General features: G+C 46.0%; 2 protein-coding genes across 5 annotated transcripts; both read right to left on the bottom strand.

Annotated features, from left to right (window-relative positions):
* Positions 1 to 100: 100 nt before the first annotated feature.
* COLGALT1 (collagen beta(1-O)galactosyltransferase 1) lies at positions 101 to 9842 on the bottom strand. Of its 3 annotated transcripts, none has more exons than XM_068922647.1 (12): positions 9589 to 9842; positions 9064 to 9174; positions 8869 to 8986; positions 7766 to 7900; positions 7278 to 7482; positions 7016 to 7135; positions 5600 to 5676; positions 5234 to 5340; positions 4505 to 4637; positions 3702 to 3829; positions 2799 to 3005; positions 101 to 1527 (listed from the first exon to the last, which is right to left on the bottom strand). In XM_068922647.1, exons 1-12 carry the CDS (start codon positions 9780 to 9782, stop codon positions 1260 to 1262), a joined length of 1803 nt encoding a protein of 600 aa, XP_068778748.1. In that variant the 5' UTR covers positions 9783 to 9842; the 3' UTR covers positions 101 to 1259. The 3 variants fall into 3 exon arrangements, with proteins under 3 accessions (XP_068778748.1, XP_068778749.1, XP_068778747.1); XM_068922648.1 differs by having other exon boundaries at positions 9713 to 9841; XM_068922646.1 differs by lacking the exon at positions 9589 to 9842 and adding an exon at positions 9262 to 9508.
* Positions 9843 to 10009: 167 nt separating this feature from the next.
* On the bottom strand, positions 10010 to 22558 carry NIBAN3 (niban apoptosis regulator 3). 2 transcript variants are annotated; one of them, XM_009690028.2, is made up of 14 exons: positions 22079 to 22558; positions 19258 to 19388; positions 18054 to 18185; positions 17473 to 17587; positions 16163 to 16330; positions 15524 to 15639; positions 15315 to 15419; positions 14290 to 14452; positions 13396 to 13583; positions 12722 to 12877; positions 12317 to 12433; positions 11975 to 12082; positions 10987 to 11098; positions 10010 to 10227 (listed from the first exon to the last, which is right to left on the bottom strand). In XM_009690028.2, exons 1-14 carry the CDS (start codon positions 22131 to 22133, stop codon positions 10013 to 10015), a joined length of 1881 nt encoding a protein of 626 aa, XP_009688323.2. In that variant the 5' UTR covers positions 22134 to 22558; the 3' UTR covers positions 10010 to 10012. The 2 variants fall into 2 exon arrangements, with proteins under 2 accessions (XP_009688323.2, XP_009688324.2); XM_009690029.2 differs by lacking the exon at positions 15315 to 15419 and having other exon boundaries at positions 22079 to 22557.
* Positions 22559 to 24573: the final 2015 nt, after the last annotated feature.

Genomic DNA, 24573 nt, shown 5'->3' with positions numbered 1-24573 from the left:
CACGAGAGCGCGCGGACGCTGGGCCCGGCCGCGGGCCCGGCCCCACCAGCTGCTCACGCAGCCTGGAAGGGTCTTGAGGAACCAGAGGCACGCGCTCTAGAAGAGGTAATGACTTTTATTAGACTGACCACTTCATTGGGAAAAACAAAACAAGACAAAACCAAACAAAACAGGGTAGCTCTTCAGAAACAGGAGGCGGTCCTAAGTACTTTGGAGGTAGGTCTCATTACTTTTCCGGGACGGAACGGACTGGATCAATACGGGAAACGCCAGGCAAATCGGAGGCCGTTCAGCCTCGCCCCTCGAGCTTGCAGTTCACCACACGCCACCGCTGACTCCAGCCACTAACCGTAAGTTTAGTAGTCTTGCTTTTAGGAGGAAAGTCAGTGGTCTCACTCCAGCTCATAGGACATATACCCACCATACACATAGCAATGACCTCCCCAAGAAGAGACCGAGTAGGGAAAGGGTCACATTGAGCAAACAGACCTAGGGCTCCTCCAGGTCCCGAGAAGATTAGGGTAGGCAGCCGCAGGTTTCCAAAACTGCTGCCTGTACTATAAACAGACTTCAGCCTCCAGGGCTATGAAGCATCTCTACAATAAAATACTTAAAAAGTGAGTTTGAGCTCAACAGAGTTCAGCTTGTGCCGTGCTCCTTCCCCAGGCACTCTGGGCTATTGGTGAGGAAACGGGACTGTTCAAGTCATAGCCAAAGACTTTATAAAAGAGGAACAATATCTCTCTTATATAGAGAGGGATCTTCAGCTTGCATCAGGAATTTCGTTAGCTAGAATCTACAGATCTGGCTGCATTTTACCACACTTTTCCAACCTTTCACTCAACAATCACAAGATGCATTTCCAGCACAGCTATGCACGCGCGGCAGCACAAGCCAGAAGACAATTTTCCTATTGAGTACCAACTTCCAAAACAGAAAAGAAAGCATTGACATTACAGCAGTTGACTGTTCGCACCAAGGAGCAACAGCTGAAAGGAACCATGGAGTGAGTCTGGCCAAGTTTTTTCAGCGTTCTCCTCGCATCACTGGCAGCCAGCAGGGCTCCAAACATAAACCCTCACCAGCTTCGTCACCTAACCAAATTTGCCTTTCTATCTTTGGACAGAGAATGAAACCCCAGTAATCCCCCTACCCCCCCACCCCCGCAAAAAGAATGTTATACCTTTTCTCGTCATCTACCCCCGCTCCTCCCTACAAGCCAGTCCTTTTGTCCATCCCCTGCAGTAGGCTCGATCTGGTCATAGCTCATCTCGAGCTGTACTGTCAAGAGGGGATTGTAGCACATCCGAGTTCTTGGCCTCATTTCTTAGCTCCTGCTGCTCTTTCATTTTCTGGGATTTGGCACGATCCCAGTCAGTCTTTATTTTCTCATTGTTCCACACCACTGAGGTCTCTGTGTCACTGATGTAGCCATCATCACCAGTATAGTGAGTTGGATAAACTAATAGCGGCTCCACCGAAAAGGCCAGCAAATTCCGATTTTCAAAATGCTTCATGTAATCAGAGCTGTACACAAAAACAAAAGAAAGAAATAATAGCCTCATATGTCCCCCATTCATCTTGCAGTCCACCTCCAGCCTTAATTTAGCCTGCACAGAACATCGTAACCTGCTCAGCCTTTCAAATCTGCAGTCCCTCCGAGGGAGGGACACCAGCAAAACACAGTGATGGACAAAAGATCCCTTCGGGTCCAGTTCCCAGCTACTCCAGGCGCCTGCATAACCAAGTCCCTTCTTCAGAAGTACTGCCTTCCTACAAACCTCTTTCTCCCAAGGAAGGGCAGCAACAGCTGCAGAAGATCTGGTAGCTTTAGGAATTTAGAGCCAGTCAGATGTTTCAAGGCCAGCTCCAAATTTCTCGGCATGCTCCAGCCATATCTGAGCTCTGTGGGGGTCTGACCACGTTATACAGTCACGCAGAGAGTGATTACCATGTGCAACAGCACATTTAAGAACAGCTCCTGAATGCCATCCAGAGGCAGGTAATAGCCAGCAAGTCAGTCTAACAGCAAAGGCCCATACTAGGGCAGATAAAACAATTGTCAGGCTCCTCCCAGTGGGGGCAGCTTCTCAGCTCAGGGAAGAGTCTGCTGCAGGTCTGCTTGCCACAAAACAACGGCAGAGATTTTAGACACTGCATCAATGGGCAAACTTAGGGAACAGATCCCTCTATAGACACCAAGCCACCCAGTTGCGGAAGGGCTACAGCATGTTCCTTTTGCATGTGCTTCCAGCAGCGTGCACAGCCATTTAAGTAACTCAGTAAATTCACTGCGTGGCTCTGAACGTAAAACAGCACGGGAGTCCCAGTTTTGACAAAATATAGTTATTACATGAAAGACTAAAAATAGAAAAAAAAGCAGCCCTACATAGGCCTCCTTTTTCAAAAAAAATTAGAAAGCTTTGCAATAAGCAACAAATCCAATTCCTCTGAAGGCCTAAATGAAACTGAAAAGATCTACAGACACAGTATCCCCAGACCAAATCTACAGGTTACTATCAGAATGAGTCACAGTCAGGGAAACTAAAGGTGTTTCTGATTTCGTTACCAGTGTGAGAAAGACTATGTCAAGAGCCTTTCTCCAAGGCAAATGGACTCCAACTCTGGAGACTCCCAAACTTGCAAAAGGAATGCTTGCACTGGAGCTCTGCCCATGGCAAGCACCTTCCTCAAAGTGCAATTCCCAAGATGTCTGTCACTAACCCACCCTGCCTACTGACACTGGCAGAGGCGCCCCCCCCCACCCCCCACCCCCCAAGAAGGCAAATCAAACTCACACAGGATGCTTGTCAAACATGACCGGAAGAAATTCATCAACAGGTAACATTTTGGAGAGCGGCTCAGCTGCCAGCAGCTTTTGAGCTCCCTGTAGTGAAATCACATAGGCCAAAGTCCAGTAGGAATAATCGGCTTCCACGAGGTTCCGCACGTGAGGCACAGACTTTTCAGGATGCTCTACCTGCATCCGCTTCCTCCCAATGTAACTGTGCAAGAGGAGAGAAAGGTGCAAGATTAAGTCTCCTTCTAGAAATATATTCCAGCTCTGTCAGGCTCTGAGCTAAGAAGTGCCAGGTGAAACCCTAGTACCCATGTGACACGAACAGCAAGGGCTGAGGGCAGTAAGACTTAGACAACCCTCGTCTCGGCAGTAATTCACTACAGGTAGAGATCAGAGGAGCCAGGTGCTCATACACCACAGGGAAGAAACTTCCCAGCTTAATAAAATAATCGACTTTCTGGCAGGCAGGGTGCACAGAGTTTCAACAAGGCGTTCCATGGCAGAAAGAAAAGGTGTAGCCCTCAGCATATTGCCCTGTGCTCTGACCAAAAAGTACAGCTTCCAGGCATGAGCACAAAGGAGCTGACAGGGAAAGAGTCTTAGCCGCTCCCAAGTTTGCCAAGACGCCGTTCGCCTCCTTAGCTGGAGCTCTTTCAAAGCAGCCTCCCCCTCCCCACAGTCTTTTTTTCCTTGAACACCTATAGAAGTGTGTGACAACCACCAGAAAAAGAAGGCAGGTTCATTTTTGATTTCTTAACCAGTTATATGCCTCTCCCTTAGAGCACGAGCCTTTTGTGCCACTCATATGGCAGCAAATGCATCATTACAGAAATCATTACTTACAATTGTGAGAGAGAGCCTCATAATGCATAAGTTTAACTTTTCGATTTTCCATACTTACATCAGATCCCAGTCCAATCCCTCCTCTTCCAAGTCATGCATCAGATTCATCAGGCGCCGTTTGAAGAAGATCTCAAAGCGCAAGTCATCCTCAAACACTACTGATTTCTCCAGCCCCCTCTCAACAATCTAGCAATTTAGCAGAAGATTTTTTTTTTTTTTTTTACAGACAAGTCAAAAAAAAAAAAAACAACCCACCACCACCAACTGCCACGTTCCTCTCCTTCTGGCCCAAGACCTCTTTCTATTTCTCTCACTACTACAGTAAAGACTAGAAAGTCTCTAGAACCAACAACAATGCAGGAACCTGCAGAACTGGCAAATCGGCCTGACCCCTATGTTTTGCCTTCTCAAGACAGCTACAAAAACAGGTTCCCTTTCACTGCCATCAGGATTAGGAACTTGTCCAGTTACCAAGAGCAGCCAGACAGAAGCCTAATTTGTAAGCGAGCCTCTGTACACATCCTTTTCACAGCTTGTGGTGTGATCCAGTAAATCATTCTCCTAACACTCATGCCAGTCGTCTGGCCAGACGAGCACCTGCAGATATCCTTTCACTGACAAAGCAGGGACAGTGCTTTCTCAAATGTCTCAAGCGGAAACTTCTCCCACGCTTTCCCCATTCTCCTCATCCACAAAACCTATGTCCGTGCTTGTCCTTTGTGCCCCTGCACACCCACAGCAGAGGGACCATCAGCGACACTATGGCACATTGCAAGCACATAGCCAGTGAGTGCTCTTCCATGCAAAAGCACCAGGACACCCAAAGCCCTCCTTAGAACAGTTTCTCATTCACTCACTCACCTCCTTCCAGATCTTGTAGTGACTGAGGAAACAACCCAACTCTCCTTTGGTGAGTGGACGGCCGTGGTATGGATCCTTATAACCTGGCAGCATTTTAATTCCCAGAGCTTCAACCTCACTGGTATTCATAGCTCTGTAAACCAGCAACAAGGGTTAGCACCTTCCTATTAAACAGGAGACAACTGCCAGATTTGGATCTCGGATGAAACTTTCCTCCCAGGCAATCCCTAAGCCATTGCCACTGGTCTTCCACAAGGAGAATCGAACCCAAGCCTCAGGACTCTCTTGCCCTCAGCAGGTTTACGCAGGGCACAGGCAGCCTGTGTCACTATAATACGGCAATGGCTCACAGAGCTACTCAGCCAGCATCTTGTTGCCTTCCCCTGAGGCTGTGTGCACACGCACACAGAAGAGATCAGAGCATCCAAATCCACGTACTAGTCACCAAATCTCAAATCACAGCACGATGGGGAGAACGGAAGGAGAAAAGCCCCACAGTCCTTGGCAGACTTCTTCGGGTAGAGCCCTTTCAGATGGGACCAGGAGGCACCAGTGTCAAAATGTGGCTCCTCCTCTTCCAAAAGCACTGTTTCTTTGAAACACATGTTGCCATCCTCCACCCCTGCCCACCAAGTTCTGTTCTTCAGGAACCCTTCTCGAGCTGAGGGACCCCCAGCTCCTTCTATTGCCAGGAATTGTACTGGCACAAGCCTGATCCTTGGGACTCACTTGCCATCCACCGCTTCAACAATTTTGCACTCAATCTGCTGCTCGTACAGCGTTCGCAGCATTCGGTCTCGTCTATCTGTCCGGCGCTTCAAGTTAATCATGAAAACCTGAAAACAGAAAGTCTGCTGTCACAAATGTGCAGGGAAGTTCCTGCTGTATCAGTGAAGATGAAGACTAAGCGGTGATTCTGCCACATGCTGCCTTGGGACTCAAGGGGAGAGATAGCCGGTGCTCACCAATGGATCCATCAAGACCACTCAGAGCACCCGTGACCAAGAGGATAGCCCATCAGCTCAGCTCAGGCAAGCTAAATGTCATTCCTCATCTGAGTGCCACGATCGTATAGAGCAAAAGCACAGAGCTCACCTCATCAAAGCCCATCTTGTCGGGGATCTTGGGTGGGACAGATATATATTGTGAAGGCTCTGCTGGAGGGTTCTTCACTAAAGGCAAACAATAAGGAAACCATTTGCGTTCCATTTTATTCAAAGCATTAACACACACAGACACAACCAAGGGATCTTCACCAATTCCTTGTGGGGTGCAACTATGGCTACACAGGACAACTGCTTAAGCATAATCAAATACAAACAGTCCTGCTAGCCTACTGGGGATGGAGAAAGAAAAGACAGCAGGACACCTCTTCTGTGACCCTCACCTCTGTTTCTACAGCCAGAACAGCAAAGCACCCAACTGCTTGCATTGAGTCAATCCCCCCCACACATCCAGCAGGAAAGATATACTTAACTTTTGCTGCTGATTGACAAGTTACTATATTATACTTTCATTTATTATTCACCTCAGACTTTTCCTCTTCGTATAAGAGCTTTCCAGTCTCAGATCTATCAGCGAATAAGAGAACGCTTGAACAGGAGACCATTGACTAGAGTTGAATTTACAGAAATACTCTGCTTCTGTGGACAAGGAGAATGAAATTTGTGGAACATGAAGGAACACACGCAGTCTGTGAATGGCCAAAGAAAACTGGAAATGAACCTCTGGCATCAGAGCCTCAGATTTACAACACCGTTTCAAAACAAGGTTGGCTCGAGACCTGGGCTACCTCTCCTGAAACGTTCACATTTAAAAAGAAGTTCCTTCACGTAACTCGGTCCCATCCTTTTAAATGCTAGCAGGGACTCCACTTTCATAAAAGAACCTTTGTGCAGACAAGACCAAACAAAGATATACTGTGACGCTCAGGCAGCAAGATACCCAAGGGAGGAGAGAGAGTAGAGCAAACTCCAAAATACTCCCTTCCCTGTACTGTAAACACGAAGCTTCAGAACACTGCTTGCGTATGCTAGGGCAAGAGGGTGCTGCCACAGAGATCTTCCTGAGACCAGAGGCTGAGAAGGGGAAGACTTGAAAAAGAAGCCAGTGGAGCCAACTGCAATCCAGAGAGACCACAGGCCTTGGAAGTTAGGAGAGGAAAAAGCCAAGCCAGAAGATAGTCTCTGCTTTCACACGGCATGAAAAAAAAAAAGAACCCCCAAAAGAGATTACCCAGATGTCAAATGGCCTAGCTATACCACCCCCTTCACACCTACAGGAGATACCGGACTTCCTTCAGGGTTATTTTTGTAAGGCACAGATCAGTTGTAACTGTATCGTACTAACTATTCCTCCCTTGACCTTTTCCTCCAATCTGCCAGAAATCCAGGAGGCTGAAAACTCAAAGGCGCACCCCAGGAAAGCAGTACATCTTGAACACAGCACAGAGCAAATCTGAATTGAAATTCCATAGACCTCAGTTCCACCCACAACAGTCCCAGCACTTACCCATGATTTCTAGCTGGACATGCATGAAACTCTCCATCTCATCCCGCAAGGTGCTGTGGGATCTTAGCGGCACCGGAAGAAAGCCATAAACCTCCTTGTTACAAACAAACATCTGGACTTCTAAAATTAACACACATGCACAGCAAATAAAACACTGCTCAAACCCCACTCCTTCACAAATCCAGCCCATTACAAGACTATAGAAATATCCTTCAGACTGAGCTAAAGAAAAACAGTAGTAAGTCATTACCCACTAGCTCACCTGCCTGCCTACAGGAAAATGCAAAAACAATGATGTCATCAAAAGACCAGGTGTAATCAGGGTGCGGTGGGTAGAAAGCAAGGTCCCGGGAGGCCTCTTTCCGCAAGTCAATAAGAAAAGTGGAATGCACCATGGGGACGGCAAAGCAGCCACGTCGATCCCGTTTCCGAATAGGAATGTAGGCAGGAGTGCGCTTATAATAACCCTGAGAGAGGGAAGATCCACACACAAACCCTTAGGTTTGCTTTTCATGTTTCTCTGCATTCCACGTTTGCAGAGCTAGCCAAGCCAAGGCAGAAACAAACTCCAGAGAGCAGCACAGAGGGGAAGAGAGCGCAGCTCTAGCTGTCTTTATAACAGTGAGCAGGAGCCACGGAGAGCTAGACACAAAGCTACCTGAAGATTAGCGCTGTTGCTACTAATAATTCAGAGAAGGAGGAGGGTAGCAAAGAAACAACATGAGCTAGAGACCCAAGACCATCTCTTACCTGAGAAGTCATTCCACACCAGAAATTAGAATAGGCGGCGCGAGAATCCAGCATGGGTGCTACCACAGTCTTATTCTCTGCCATCAACAAGCTCAGGGTGTTTGGATTCGTCAGGATGTTATCTGCATCAACAAACTGCAGCAAGCACAGAGAAAACCCAACACGCGCGGTCAGTCGTAATGCTGCCAGTCTCTCTTAGCGTTAGTCTAGCGTGCGATTCAGTGAACGTTTGCCGCTTGGTCATCCATATGCCCTGCAGGCTATCCCCACGACTGCGCATGGTCCATCCCACACAGCATTTTCGAAAGCCAGAGCAACGCTGACAGGCATTTCTTCTCTTTCTAGAAACCGGACGATGAAGCGACTGTTCCAACTCAGAAAGTACAAGGCATACCAAGAAGCATGTCACCGCATACCAGAGTGCCCAGGGCACAACCCAGCATGTATGCAGGACGTTAAAGAGCAGCTGATGTTTCAGCTAGAAAGCCTAGGACCCCTCTTCAGTACTAGCAAGCAGTTCACAGAAGTTTCCAAAGGAAATTTTTCACATGCGGGAATGAGAAATGCAAAAGGGAACGTGTAACATGAACAGCAGCTATCCCCACAGCTAGATCACGCGCGACAGCTGTAAGAGCCTCCAGACCCACAATGACGTTACCAGAAGAGCAGTTTTTTCTTACGCACCCCCAGTTCTCAAAGGACTCGAGAGCAACCAACGGGACTTGCACAACAGCAGCAAAAGCACACCTAGGGCAGAACGGGTTGTTTTGTCCTGCCATGCAACAGCGCTCTCCAACCAAGCACACCCTGAGACAAGAGCCAAGAGTCGCAATCTGTTGGGGCATCACAGGAACAAAACTCACGCGCTAGATCACGATATGCTGGCCAGTACCCAAACTGCAGCGCCGGGGGCTGCGCAGACTGCGAGTTACTACTGCGACAACCGACTCTTTGCAGGCTTCTGCGATGCTGCTGAAGGGCCAAGCGCGTTAACCAAATCAGTACTGCCAAAGAGCAGCCAGACACTCCCTAGCTGAAAGCCAAAAGCCCTCAGGACGTAAACTCCGCGCCGAAGGGACCCTGCGGCAGGCGGGTCCTCTTACCAGGATGTAGTCGGCCCACATGTCCCGGGCAGCCTTCAAGGCTGCTTGCCTGAGCTTCATCACGTACTCGTAGCGGGCGCTCGACCAGTGCTTCGGGCCTTCCTCGTCGGGGTAGGACCTGCAGAGAAGCAGCGGCCGTGAGGCTGCGTGCGGCCCCCGCCGCCGCCGCCGCCGCCCGCCGCCCCCGCCGCTCACCGGGGCTCCTCCAGCGGCCGCCACTCCACGCGGTGGTAGAGGCCCTGCACCCGCACCAGCCACTCCCGCAGCACCGCCGTCGTGTTGTCCGCGCTGTGGTCCGTCGCCACCCTGCGACAGAAGGGCGCTCAGGCGCTGCCGGCGAGCCGCGGCCCCGCCGCCCGCCGCCCCCCGCCCCGGCCCGGGCCCGGGCCCCACCACAGCGCCGTGCGCTCCTTGGGGTGCCGCAGCCGCTCCAGGGCGCCCAGCACGGCGGGCAGCGAGTGCGCCGCGTTGCGGGCCAGCAGCGCCACGGCCACGCGCGGCGCCCGCAGCGGCGACTCCGGGCTCCAGCGCTCCTCGGGGAAGTAGGCGCCGGCCCGGGCCGCGGCCAGCAGCAGCGGCAGCCCCAGCCGCAGCCCCAGCCCCAGCCCCGCCGCCGCCGCCATGGCCGCCCTGCCCCTGCGACGGCGCCGCCCCGACTCCCCGCCTCCGGCCGCTCCGCCTTCCGCCGCGGCCCCCGCCCGCGCCCAGGCGCTGCCGCACTTGCTGCGTCCGCCCCCCCGGATGGCTTCGGCCGGCAGGAAGAGGCGCCAGCGCCCCCAGGCATCGCCCTCAGCCCTTTCAGGCACAGGCGTCTTTAATGCTGAAATCTGTCCCCTGCCCTCACCGCCCCCGCTCCTCCGCGTTTTCCCGCCTCCCGTGCCACAGTTCTCGAGGCTTATTTGTCCGCAGAGCATCGCCCCGGGGGGGGGGGGTGTCCAGATCGCAGGAGCTTTGCATCCGTAGCAAGGGCATGCTTCACGCGTCGTGCTTGTTTTGGCCCCGCAGTCCTGCGACACGGATGTTCTCTTCTGCCGCCTTCAGTTTCTGTGTTTAGGCCATACCTTAAATGTACTTCTGCTCCTCCATACCGACATAGGTCCTCTTCCTATCTGGAGGGACTTGCAACCTCAGCTGCGCCTGTACCTTACCATATTTTCTCACCCGAGGCTGATTTATTGACTTGGCAGGTGGGAGGGTTTACAGTGTCCAATGCACTACTGCTACTCAGTGCTCCCATTCTTATTTCAGAGAGTGCGTGGGCTGTCACTTCAGGGAGCGGGTTGTCCACGCTTTCCAGAACGCAGAAGAAACTGTCACGGTAAAGACTGTGCTTGTTACGACCTGAGGCCTCTTTCAGGGCTGAAACAAGGAACAAAAGTAACCTAAAACATCAGTAAACATAAGTAACATAGCAAACTTTTACTTTGTATCTCTTGTTTTTGCATCTATGAGATGACTTCTAAGAGTCACTAGGACTTGGCTGGTGAGAAGCCAGCTCATCCAACTTCTACTGTGGCAGCATTGTGCAAACTGTTTTAGAGGCACTTAAAATTTTGTTGCCATGGGTTCACCTCTGCTCTTCCTCCTCCCCCCAATGTATTTAAATAGAATTTTAAAACGACCCTTTAGACTGGTGTGCTTAGAGGAGCCAGTTGTAGCAGATGTACAGACCACACTAATGATTCATCCTTAGTATAAAAGCTTTTCTGTTCAACACTTTAAAAGGAAGCAATAAATAGGCAGCCCTCCCATGACATCATGCTTGTAAAATGAGATTTTTTTTGCTCACATTGGCCAGTAGGAGGTTTAGAGGTTAGTGAGCAAGTGGGAACAGTGGGGGAGGGAAAGAGAATTGGCAAGAATGAGCTATTTCAACATTAGTATTCTGGGAACATTAGTATCCTAACCACAGGCAACATCTGGAAAGAAACTTGAACATAGAAACATGGAAATCACTGTATAACTGCTTAAAAAAACAGCTGCATACAACAAAGCAGAAGTTACAAGTTTGGCAGCAGTAAATATTTTGGTCTCAGGATATTCCCTCCTTTCTTTAGCAGGAGATGAGGGAACAAATCAGCCTGCTTTGGTATTTTCAGGGGAGCACAATTTCTTTACCTTTGCTAATGGCTTTCAGCAATACAGACAGAACCATTTCTTCATAAATATTTTCCACGCTTATGATGCCACTGCAATCAGCAAACACGTAACTTTCATATTTTGGCAGCTCCTACCAAAGGAAATATGCCAGAGGACAATCAGGCAGCATCAGTAACACATACACCTCAAAGACATATGAGCAGGGCCAGAATTGCTCAGACAGCATCTCAAGTAAGCCAAAATATGTTATTCGCCTAACATTTGCTTCTCTGCTGAAGGCACTCTACAGTACCCGTTGCTTGACAACTGCTAATTCCCCAAATATGATCTTGTATGACACATTATTTGTATTCACAGCTTGTCAGAAGGAAAGATTGCAATCAGCAGCCAGGATGGGAAGAACCGACAGAGATTAGTCAAGACTCCCTAAAAATCAGGCAGAACAAGAAAGGAATGAATGATCAACGCTCTCAAATCCCAGAGACAGAAATATTTTCTCCAAAGCAGAGTGCCCTTCGGTAAGAGCAATCCAGAAAACACCACCAGGACTAGCGACAACAGGAATCAATCCAACCGGCAATCTGGCACAAGGCAGCAGAGGAAAAAGGGGGGAGGGGGAAGCAGAGAACGTTCTGTGAAATAGCTAAACGGCAGTCACATTTATGGTGTGAAACAGAATCGACTTGTATCCGTTTGGAGGAAATTTACTGGATGCCTTGCGTGAGAGGACTGTGGTTCGGTGGGCTGTGATGGCATGGGTTATTTTAAAGCTCTTTTCTTCAGGGTTAAAGCACAGTTCCTAAACACCAGAACACTAGAGAGAAGGAAAAGCTGTACTGAAGGGAAGACAACTCACCCACCCAGTAAAAACCTCTTAGTTTACACTGCTTTCCAGAACCACCAAATGATTTTATTTTTGCTGAGCTAAAATCTGCTTATATGAGCCCTCTTTCCATCTCAGCACAGTCAGAACCCCTTCCAGCCTCTCTCAGATTCACAGCCTTACCAGTTTACACCTGGACTCCAAATGCTTCAGCAGAAAAGGAAGAAAAATTTGAACCAGCCACTCCTGAGCAAACTGCTTCCGGGTGGAACTGCTGTCATAGTCAAATTTCTGCAAGCAGATGACAATGAAATTCAAAGGAGAGTAAGTCCAACCGTCAGGTGCCTTCTCTAACAACCACTGTATCTGTTGCGTTAAAACCGCACGCAGAAGCATGGGAAAATACCTGTAGTAAAGCAACACCACTCAACAGAAAAAGAAAAAGCCCACATGCATCCAACATACACGCATCCAAGCGAGATCAAACACACAGGGAAGGACAAAGAAGGCATCTCATGCCTTTACCTTTAGCACACGATCTTTGACGTTTTCCAGTATTTGGACAACTTGGTTACAGTTAGTTGCCTGGCTGAGGCGTTGCTCCGAAAGCTGCTGGAAGGTATAGATGGAATTCTGCATTAGCTGTAAAAAACAAAAGTCTACTGAGTGGGTACCAGACACGCAGGAACCAGGGTTTCACTCTGCATCTCACTCCAAGTGGGAATGATGGTCCTGGTCAGTCAGCTTTCTTTTACCGAGACAACCTTTTCAAACCTTTGCTTCATGCCTTCTGGGCAGCCCAAGAAGAAAATAAGGAGAGAGAGAGAGCACAAAAAGTGAAAGTAATAGCTAAGATTGGAGCTAACTCACAAGGTCAGCCCTTCTGAGCTTTTTCCCAGCAGGTTTTCTCAGGTTTTTTTTACCACTTACTTGCTGCATGAGGTTCTGAGCTCCGAGGACCAAGCTTGTCATGCTGTGAAAGCCAAACCTCTCAAGTCTCTGCAGGCTTTCTTTATAAACGTCAGCCTTCTCATAACACGGTTGCATGATTTCAGGCATCCAAGATGTTCTCCCAAGTGTTAGAAGCTACATCAGAGCAACAGCGCATTACTTAGGCAGTATACAGTGTCCCTTTTCCTTTTTAATATTTGCTCCCAAACTCATCTGGAACCCCAGCTCTGTACTATTCCCACTTCCTTCCTTTAATCTATTTCTGGTCAGGCCTCAGATTCTCTCATGAATACAGGGCGATAAGACAGTGGCCAGCTACACGCCGCTCAAGGAAAGAGTATAAGAAAGAGAAAAGCGTACTATGACAATTCCCCAGCATACCTTTCCAGTAATATGCAACTTAAGAGACTTTATGCTGAATTAAACCCAACCCTGGGGTCAGTGAGAACCTGCTTGCCAGGGTTCAAAACCTGCAAATTAGCTGTAACATTGTGACAGTGAAAAGTATGATGCCTCAAGAATCAATCCTGCACTGACAACTGCCACAGTAGGTAGAACGTTTGTATTCCTGTGCCTGCAAATTTAACAGCAACGTGGTCTGCAGGGAGCTGGAAAAAAGCAGTCGCCTTTGTCATATCATCCATGTATTTTACCTCTTTTTGTAAGACTGCGATAGGAGAGTTCCGTACAGTTCGGACCATCTCATCAACTCTCTCAGCAAAGAGCGAGCGTACCATCTCTGCTCCTGAGCTGATCGGACGCATGAGTTCCTCCATCACAAAGTCCAGGTCAGGCTCCACTCTCTGGCAACAGCATGATTCTGCCGCGCTGTGCACCATGGCTGTCAAAATTGAAAGCTATGGGTTGTCTGATAGACTGTGCTGGGCTCCACATTGCCCTGGATCCACTAGGCACAAATCCAAGAGAACAGGGGCTCGGACTGTGTAGAAACCACCATCCGATAACTTCTGCCCACAGTCAATGGTTTATTACTTACAACTTCATAGTATCTGTTAGTCTGTTATCGGTGTACCCAAAACAGTGATATCTAAGCCGAAAGCTCACAAATTAAAGGGCTGCAACTATGGGCAAGAGCCTTGAAGTTCCGCATATTAAAAAATCATTGGAATTTTCAGTATAAATATGGATTTTCAACTGAAACAAATCATTAAGCAACAGTAAAACAAGCAGAATTGTTTAGAAGAGCATTTCATTATGAATTAATTCCTACTCCAGCCTTGCTGTTGGCAGATGATTCTGCAGGCTACTCTCACCTGCCAGAAAATTGCAAAGTAAAGATTGTATCAACTGAATATAAACTACATACACTAAGAATAGCTTTGCTGGGTCAGGCCAAAGTGGTGACCCAATGTCCTGTTTTCAACAACCATCAACAGCAGAGGCCTAAGATGCAAAAGGAGTTCCTGGGCTAGAACAAGGTTCCATGTTTAATAGCCCTCTAAAAAATTTAATGGATTTGTCCAATTGCTTTTTGAACTGGCAAATTTTTTGCCTTTTCTCCCAGCCTTTTGCCCCGTTTGTCCAACCTTGGAGTTTTCTGGCTATCTGATCCTTTAAAGTCAGCATCTGATCCAGGTCTGGGCGAATTTTCTTCTCCAACTGAATTTGTAGTTTTTCTTGGTCCCTCTGAAAAACTTTGAATTCACTGGAGACTTGACTGAGGATCAGTGTGTAAGCCTCCTGCAGAAACTGGGTGGCCATTAAAGAGCAGGGGAACCAGAGAGAGAGAGAGAGAGAGAGAGAGAGAGAGAGAGAGAGGAAGAAAGAATTAAGGAAAGGAAAGAGGCATCATACAGGCCTTAGGCAAGTTTTGGAAACATTACTGTCTATTCTAACAGAAGCAAATTCCTTGTTAGGTTACTAGGCTCACCAGCAAACAAAAGACCGTCTTCTGCGTCAGGCTTCTAAGATTCTTTTCAACTCATCCAGCATCATCTCACCCAGCCCAAATATCAAGTCATTCATTGTTCCTCACCTCCCTTATAATCATTCCCTCATTGCCCATACGCAGCAAACCAGAACTAAACATACCCTTCACACAGTGTAATGCTTTCTCTCTATCTTTGCACAACGTACATTAAAGACAGCAGTTTCACAGGAGACAGAAAAGGCAGAGAAGCCTTAGAATGGGCATCGTTTGTTGAATTGTTCTTTATTTTAAAAGTTTATACATGAAGCTCACGTTTATAGCTCCCCCGTCCTCTCCAACTGTAGAGCTTTAAATAAAATAGTCCTACCAGTAGTTTCCACACTGCTTTCAACTCAGAACTCATCTTTCCTTTAAGCAGATGAGTAACTTTGCGACCAACAAACCACTCTGTTTCTAAGGAAAACTCTGTTTCACTGTTATACAACCTAGTACTTAAGAGCTACGAGTAATGCTGCATTTGTGCAGCTTGTATCAGGCAGAAGGTATCCCAAAATTGGATCTAGCTCTCCCAACAGCAGAGGTTCTATCACCATATGCTAAAGAAAGGGAAAAAAAAGAAAAAAAACCCAAGATGGGGACCAGCACTGACTTTCAAATGCAAATAGCGACTTGTGCGTTTACCTGGAGCCACAGCTGCTTTCTCCGAGTTTCTGACCCTCTGATATTTGGGAGCACTTGAGACCGCAGCACTGGCAGCAAATCTTCCATTAGCACATTACCAAGAATCTAAACACCCCCCCGCCCCCCCAAAAAAAACTATTTAAACCAAGTTCCAGGCAACAAACTTGCATTAAATACTCTGGTATTGGAACATTCAACACTTTACAAACCTCAGCTTCCACTCCCAGGAGGAGATCCCCTGCCCTGTAGCTACCTCTCTCTTGTCTGTAAAATCGTACAGCCTCCAGAAAGGCCTCAGCTTCAAAAGAATCTCTCCTCTGTAATTCTGAAGACAAAAGATGAGTTAGTCCCAGTTACGTTTAATTAAGATTACTTAGAAAAACCTACTTGCTTTTAATCATATTCAAATGACGCGTTCGTAAATACAACACAAAGACTACAAAACGCCAGGATGACAAATGCTGTAGGAAATCTACTGCATAGAGGAAATTACGCTAATGGTGGAAAAGAAGAGGGGAAGATATTCTAAACACTTCAGTGAATCCAAATGCAGTAGCCTAACACTGAGTCTCAGTATTTCCTAAAGGAGTGCCAGCCAAATCATGTGAAGTTGCAGGAATTTAGCAACTACAAAATTATTCCAGAGGAAAAAGGACTGCAGGAAATTTTCTCACTGTCTAGCCATAGGAATCAGAAATCCAAGAATTTATAGAGATCTCATTTACAGCTGGCCCCTCCATGAAAAGATCCTTATGGTAGAGGGCTCATGCTCACAGCTTTCATGGATGATACTGCTTCCTTAGATGGACTACGTAAAGGCAGAAACCTACCAGATTCCAAAGCATTACCTGTACTGTGATACCGAATCCCATCTTGAAGAGCAGATTTCCAGAGCCTCTGGGATTCTGCAGAGTTTGTGCAAAAACAAAAGTGCCTCCGGAATGGATGGTAGAGGAAAAACAAAAACTCTCCTGGAGGATCAGCTAAGGCATTACAGCCCTGCTGGGAAGAGCCACCTTGGGGCGGAAGGAAAGAAGAGAAAGCCCAGTGTATGCCATCACAGGTACAATTTGAAATTAATGTTTCTATAAACTCCAGGCAATTTCACAGCAACTACTGGTAGGTCTGTTATCTCTCATTGAGAGCTATCATTATAATGACAAAATAAAACGCCACCTTTCCAGAGTGATCCAAGGCCTGCTGTGTATCAGTAGCTTATTAGAAAATGAGGGAGCAAGCTGGGTAGTGATCAGCACCAGCCAGACAGCAGTCTTTAATCTGTGGCAGGGGAAATGTCGTCAAATCGATGATGTCAAATTGGGAGTTTGCACAGTCATTCCTAAGGTGGGTCAACTTTTTTTTAGTATTATTAGAAACAAAAAACACAAATTTTGACATAGTTTTATGAACAGTAAGGACCACTTGTAGACTACTCTTACAAATACTTTGTTCTGAATGCAATTGGTAAAGTCTCACTTCCTTTTTAAGCAACGTCTTCAGCATACTAGAAAGATGCTAGTTCCATTAGCAATTTTTAACTGCTGTCTGTAATTTAAAAAGCCATCAGTAATTTGCATATCACAGCCAGATATAATTTTTACAGTATGCAGTTATCCTATAAAAGTGAGACTGAAAAACTGAACAGAGAAACCATTTCAAATGAATCTTGCTCACTGGCAAAAATGTCTCTGCATCTGCTTCTAATTTCAGGCCGCTTCATTTTAAACTGTTAGTTTTTCAGTTAGCTAAGTGAAATCTTGCAATCTGCCAGAAGCTCTAAACACAGCTGTCATGTTCCAGAGGAAAGAGACCCAAGAGGATAAGGAAAAACAAAGAAAAAAACACATATTTAGCTGCATGAGATCTTGAAAGCACAACGTCTGTGGGACGTCAATATAACGTTCAGTTTAGCCTCTGAATGCTGTAGCTCTGTCTGTACGTAATGAAGACTCCTCTGTGTCAGACCATTACTTTCTCTTGTGGCAAGGACTGCAAGATCTCATCACTTGACACAAAGCTTGCCTGGCGTTATTGCTACTGTTGCCAATGTGCCACTCAAGTCATTGGTTTTTTGTAATGCTTTGAGAGGTGCCCAACTGGATTCCGCTCATATCTAGGCCGATATAGATTTCTTAAGATCGACACATCATAGAATTACCTGCAAACCCTTGGCACAGACTGCTGACCAGTTTGGTGTATTCACTTTGCGAAGTCAACAACAGGTAGCCAGACAAAGCAGTTGAGCCTCTAGGCTCACAGCCTTTCCCCAGGGCCTGGGAAAGAAATCAAATGGAGTGTTCTCAGTGCAGGTTTACAGGTAGAATTCTTTATATAGATTTCAGTTCTGCACTTTAGAGCAGCTGACAACAGCGAGAGGTTTTGTTTCTCATGACTTCACTTACAAGGCCACCAGCTGTAGAACGCAGTAGCTCATTAACACAGCCGAGTAACAACAATTAGAGTAGGTAGTGAGGGAACATAAGGCAACACAGTAAACTAGGATGAATTTTAAGGAGAAAGAACACATTTGCCCTTGCAAGGAGAACCTGCTTTCAGCAATCCAGGTGTGAAGTGGTAGGCTTTTACATGACACCAGCTACATCCTAGTAGCTGTATTTGCACAGTCTTCTTCTGTCGTGGCTGCAGGGGATGCCTAGGAATGTTTGCCAGCAGTATGACCACATAAAACCCTTGATTTTACAACCTCTACAACAGTTGTAGCAGAAGGAGCATATTTACCTCTTTGCTTTCAAACCATTCCAGGGTTAAATCTCCAAGAATAACAAAGTAATTCTCTTTCCACCTTTGGGAATCTTCATCATACTGAGAGAGCAATCCATCACATAAAGTAGCACGAGGTGCTCTCTGGGTCTGAGAATGCACAAGAGAGAATAGTGAGCAAACCTCAGAAGTGCAAAGTGTCAGCTCTGGAAGAGAGAAAGATCATGTTATGCTGTGTGCAGTACAGAGAGCGGGAGCCTGGCCCAACCAAGGCTTTTGCTATTAGCAAAGAATAAATAATAGCGAGACGCAATTGAACAAGGACACCTAGTGGTCACAAAAAGCAAGCAAAGCACCTAAATCAATCGCGTGCAACACTCTTTGGTAATCTGCAGCAATTCTGCAGCGATTTTGACGCTAACCTGTGAGTTATATCCTTCGCTATCGATCCTACCTACTCATCTAAAATATTAACACTATACTTAGCGTAGAATGAGTGGTATTACAAATATGCCACACTAAAAGCTGACAGCTTTTTAATGATAATGGGATAACAAGAATCAGAACATAGAAGTGGCAATTCTTATTCCCAGGCACTGGTCAAAGAAACATGCAAGTTTCCTAACTTGAACAAAAAAACCCACCTGCACATTCAATAAACACAAGAACCCCTTTTTCACCTAAAGATGACAGAGAGAATGGGAAAAAAGGTACAAAGAGTTGTGAGAGACTAGGGGAAAAACAAGCAGCTTGAGTGACTCAGAGGATAAGAGAATACCTCTTAGTTCCCTAACAGCCCTTTCTATATTTATCTTGATCCTTAAGGAGTTAGTGCAGTTGGGAAGATACGCACGTAGGTGGAGGAGACACTAGTCTTCTAATTCTACAAAGGAGTGAGTCCCTCAAAACTGAGCTGGCCTATCTTTAAGGAGGCATGAAATGCATAAATGGCCACTTGGCAACACAAGCATACTGTCTGTGGTCACAGCTGTCTTAAAATATGTTCCTAAATATCTATTTTTAGGCCACAAAATATAAACTATCCCTTAGTAACGGGTCAGTGATCTGCATAATGGTAATCAATTACATAACGAAGCTGCAAAGAGACAGGGAAGAGCAGTCAGTCTTCACATTCATAAGAGAATGTGCATCCCCAAGATCAACCTCAGGAGGAAAGCGTTTCTGGAGGACACGACATCAGGTGTGAAGGCTTATCACTTACCTTGCTCTGTAGTAGCTGCAGGGCAAGTTTGCCTTGCAGGTCCAGTTCCCCTGAGACCTGTCGCAGAAAGGCGGTTGCAAGCTGCCTCTCGTAATAGGGTAAAAAGTTCTTCATCATGGCAGCTGTGCAACCTGGGATAGAACAAGAACAGAGACAGTTTCACTTGGTAGTCTCCTCACAGAGGAGGCAGCCTCCTGTTTCTAATTAGCATTTTTCTCTCATCTAAAAACAGCTTTGGAATTAGAAGTGCAATTCCCAAGAAACAAGGCTGCTAATTAAGCTCCAGGCACCCAAACTGCTCCAGAGGTTGCAAACATGGTAGCCTGATGCAGGGCGCTGCTGTAAGGCTATGGGTAGGCTCTGCAGCAATTGTTACAAACTCGCAATGACCCTCGAGATCCAGGCACTCTCCTCACTGCGCTGCTATGTGTTTGTAGCCGCTGAATAACGCCACTTGCCCAGAGAGACCTTTGCTACAGGCCCTTTGCATTGCAAACGTCCAACCCAGCCCAGGGAGTTTAGTGGATGTGCACCTCTGCTCTTGACTATCTCAAGCAATTATCAATTGCCTTAAATTGCATCAACTGTAATATAGTTTAGTGCCACTTTACAGTAGAGGAAACTGAACACAGGGGCATGAAGCAACCTTTTTGTATCTCGAAAGGTCCAGAAAGGCCAAGTTCCTTATTTCTCGCACTCGTCCCTGGACCCTAAACTGCTGGTGCTTTATCATCTTGGGAATCCAGTCAGTATAGCATGTGAAGATGTCTAGTGAAAAAAGGACCTGAAATGTCAGAGGGTCTGATGCTATTCAAAAATAAAAGACTTCTATATGCCACTGCTTCTCCAAAGATTTTCTCCACCCGTTGAAAAGACGAAAACAAGGGAGCAAATTCACTGATAACCGAGTTGTTGAAATGTCACACTTAAAACTGCTGTAAGCTTAAAAGAATCTGACAATAAAGCTATAGTTTGAAGCTGTGGAGGCTTCCAACAGCACATTGTCTACCCTACTACCATAGGGATCGCAAAGAGGCAGAGAAATATGTTGCTCAAGAAACAGTAGGAGGCAGGAAGGGGAGGAAGCTGATGGTCTAAAAATAAGGCACTTCCTAATTCACATACAGAGAACCATTCAAAAAGGAAGGTACCAGAGAAGAGGGCTTTGAGGTCACGCACACACAGAGTCTTTTTTTGTCCAATTAACACCTTAAAAGTCAACACCTAAATTAGATTTCACGTCTCACAAAGCCCAAATTTGAGCTCGGCAAGCACTAAGCCAATGCTGGCAGCCTTCCGCTGTTGAGAAGTACTTACGCTAAGCACCAGCAGAACTCACCAGACAACAGAGAAGGGATTCAGAAACAGCTACTTCTTTTGGAGACTTGTGGAGTTCACTGGTACTCTTGTGGTGGTAAAAATCACATTTTTGGGAAGAAGGATTTCCCTTTACTAATGTCTCCGAGTTTGTTTATCCCTGCGTCAAAGACGATGCTTCAACAGTAGCAATCTCACTTAAGTTTAGAGGGACCAGTTCACAAGTAATCACTGTTAAAGTGACTCATTCACTACAGCATTGAGTACAATCTGAAAGGGCAGTCACATCTGACATTTTACTGGGACCGCTGTATGCTCATCGATGAGCACTTTGAATGTACAATCCCCGTGCTTAAGTTGATGCACAGAACACTCCTAGTAATATATATACAGACTAATTACATTTGGTGCTCAGGAGGACGGTCAGACTGTTATGGAACAAACAGAACTCCTATCCTGCCTCTTTCAAATGCTTTTCCCCAGTTGTTTAAGCTTGAAAAGGTTTAAAAGCTCGTTCCATACCACATATGTAACCCAAATTCTCTATACCCTGCGTGGGGATTCAGTTGGTGATGATCACTGTTGCATGCAATGAGCAAAACACTGAATGGTTAATATCAGAAGAATCCTGAAAGTTGCTGAACAATGAATTTGCACTACATGTCTTGACTGTTGCAGTTATTCAGACCTTCCTCGACACTGTCCAAAGAAACAAAAGCAGCAAGAAAAATCTGAGTGGTTTTAGGCCAAAAACAAAGATGGCACAAATCATCTAAAAGCATCAGTCAACCCAAGCACATACAAAATACCCAGTTCAGAATTTATGAAAGTTCAAGGATTGCAGAGCTGACACTGAAAAGGATGAGAACTTCTTGACAAATGATCTTCAGCTGGGCAGCTTTCTTTGAACTATCTACAGAGTATGGCTGGAGTCCGGCTTGCAGGGACAATTTGCTATTAGTAAGGGATTCAGTGAGAAGAATGCATCTCATACATTAGCAGTAGGGGAGATGTCCAGATCAGGCCTGGATCAAGCAGATAAGTAGATGAGAAGGGCTGGGTATAAACCAATGCTGTGAGGAGAGAAAGAGTCCTGTAAAACAACCAACCTGAGCACCAGTTACTCTCAGTGCACGCAGGAAGCAGCTAAAGGAGCCGAATGTATCCTCTTGTATTTTATAGAGGACCTTCTGCCATCTCTACTAATACACTACATTTAATTTACTATTTAAAGATGAAACAACTATTATGCAATACCTTGGTTCTCTAAACTGATTGCCAGTCGATTTGATCTTGCCCTGTCTTTACAGCAAGGTCTAATAGTTTTGTCCTGTGAATGTTTTCTGAGGAGAGTTTTGTGGCAGTCTTCCCTCACCCAATACAGACAGTAATACATAAACGTAAGTACGTGGGATTATGAGGCTATACCAAATTAATTATAAACAATTGTAAACAGGAACTTTTTCTTCAAAAGGCAATGGAGATGATAAAAGGCATTTCTTACCTCTCAGATACCTGCGCTGCTTCCTACCTAGTGGGCTTGAGTATCTTCCTCCCATCTTCTGCTTCAGCGTGCTCACTACCTACCAAACTTCAAGGTCAGGGTCTAAGGAAGAGAAAGGACATACCACACACTGATTCTTTAAGTTCTTAAAGCAGCAGGGATTGTCCTTTTCTGTCATACTCTCCTCTAGCTCGTCAGCTCATAAATATTCAAATATTTTCTTTCCTATCAGCCCCTTGTCTACACCCATACTCACAAAATAAGCCTTAAAGAGGCAGCAGCACCATACTCCCTCTGCCCACATACTCCCTGTTCTCACAGACCTTACCCCTAAGCCTCTGGGGTTAAACTTGATTTCTGCTTTATTTTCAAGCCTGCGGAGTCAGTGTCAATTCATACCCAACATCACCCTAGCTATGCTCTCATTGTGGGATGCTCACAGCGAACTGGATACAATGGAACTGTAAAGCAAATAATGAACACATCATATTTCCTTACTGAACTGCAAGTGCAATTTCCATCTTAGAAATACTGCTGCTTACTGTTAGTTAAAGGCAAAGCAAAAACTCAGCTATTCAAGATAAGCCTGTTTGCACTGGAATTTAAGTTTAGGATGCTAAAGCAGTACAGCCTGTAAATTTACATGATGCACCACCAGATTTATCCAGATACTCTTGATATTCCTTCACACTTTACCCATTTCCTCCCTCTGTCAGTTACCACTGTACAAGACACCCCACAACAAACTTAAGGGGGGGCCTCCACTTGTGCTAGGGGATAATGCATTTGGGAGCGAGGCAGAAGTGACCAAGTGGGATACAAAAAGGGGATTTTTCTGAGTTATTTCTAAATTTGAAAGCATGTCATGGAAACAACACTTTTCATTGCTTTACTCTGCACCTGCTCTCAGTTCTCAGTTCCCTAATTAAGCTGAACTAAATTATCTTACACTTTTACTGTTAGGCAGCTGACAATCTTTGATACCCTTCACACCCCACAGAACAGGTAGAAACAGGAAACCCCGAGCAGAAACGTTTAGCACGCGCATCAGTCCTTGGACTGGTCAAAAAGCCAAAGTACTTCAAATATAGGGAAATCAACAGGGGAGACTTTAGGGGGGGAAAAATAGAAAACTAAATGGAAAAAGAGTTCAGAATCATTAGAGGGATAATACTGTGCTACACAACAGAGAGAAGCAGCTTTCTACAAACATGGCACTTGGAGGCAGGATGAACCAGCTGTGTCTCTTGGCTATTTGAAAATTTAGCACCACACATTTTCGGATTCACAGTTGCACAACTGTCTTATTAAAACTTTCATAGTATGTCAAGTATGAGAATCAGGACACATGTAATTTGAGATGCAAGGTGAAATTTGTATTAACAAGATTCTGAGTTTGATAGTCTTGTCTGTACTTATCTGCTTTATTAGTTTATTTCATATTTTAAGATGCAGAGCTCAACAATCGGGCAGACACAAACATGATTTTAGTTGTGTTTGTATTTCTTTAACCCACAAATCCTTTCACTCCCACCAATTTCTATAATTCTTTCACCACTTCACTAGTGAAATTGGACATTACTTCTTTTCTGTGAAGGACTGGCAATGAGAACAAGGGGTAGTGGAATAAAACATAAAAAGGGATAGGGGCTCCAAAAACGGCAGCGCACCCAATCTTGTCAAGAGCCGTGAAAATCAAAAAGGAAATAAGACAATTCAGACTGCTCTAGACGCTGAACTCAAATGTTGGAAAAGAGTGAACAACTATAAGAAAGGAGGTTGACGTGACAACTGGTTACGAAGTCACAGGAGTCTCATCAGAAATGAGTTTCGTGGAGGAGACAGGGCTCTTAGTAAAGAGACATAGAGACTTCCCCAAATGCTGGAGAAGAAATGTTTAACTTGGTCTATGAACAGCAGAAAAATGAAAGTAGCAGTAAAAGTAGGTGGGTGGGGAGGAGAAAACTGGTGCACGTCAAACACTGACACACTGCACACAAAATTCCTCCGTGAGTCCTTTCCCTCTATGCACGGTGGGAGGGAAGGGAAGGAGGAGAAATCAGAGTACAGATGCATTTTTCTGCCCGCACTTCATTTAGCAAGCTTGCTTCCTCCTCCAGCACCAAGACCACATGTGCCCTCAGAGACAAACAGCAGCAAGAATCACATATGCAAAGGTGTTTTACCAGCCTGTGGAATCTGAACTCCTGGGTTTCCTTCCCAGGTCTGGCACAGAAATGCTGCATTTCCTAGGAGATAAGTCCTTTCTGACTCAGCTTCTTCATCTGTACAGCCTGGAATACTTTTCGGCTATGCACTAACAGATTGCTGGACTCCACGCAAACTCAAAACGTTCTGAAACCAACAGCTGAAGGCATAACAAAGGAGGACTGAAAGCCTCTGAGCCAAAAACTTACCTCAGTCCTTTTGTAGGCTATTCTTCTTGGACTGGTTATGCACCTAGGAGCGCAACGCTAGAATTTATCAGAGCTTCA

Source organism: Struthio camelus, chromosome 31 (assembly GCF_040807025.1).
Source record: "Struthio camelus isolate bStrCam1 chromosome 31, bStrCam1.hap1, whole genome shotgun sequence".
Classification (NCBI taxonomy): domain Eukaryota; kingdom Metazoa; phylum Chordata; class Aves; order Struthioniformes; family Struthionidae; genus Struthio; species Struthio camelus.
This window is presented reverse-complemented; position numbering and strand designations above follow the sequence as displayed.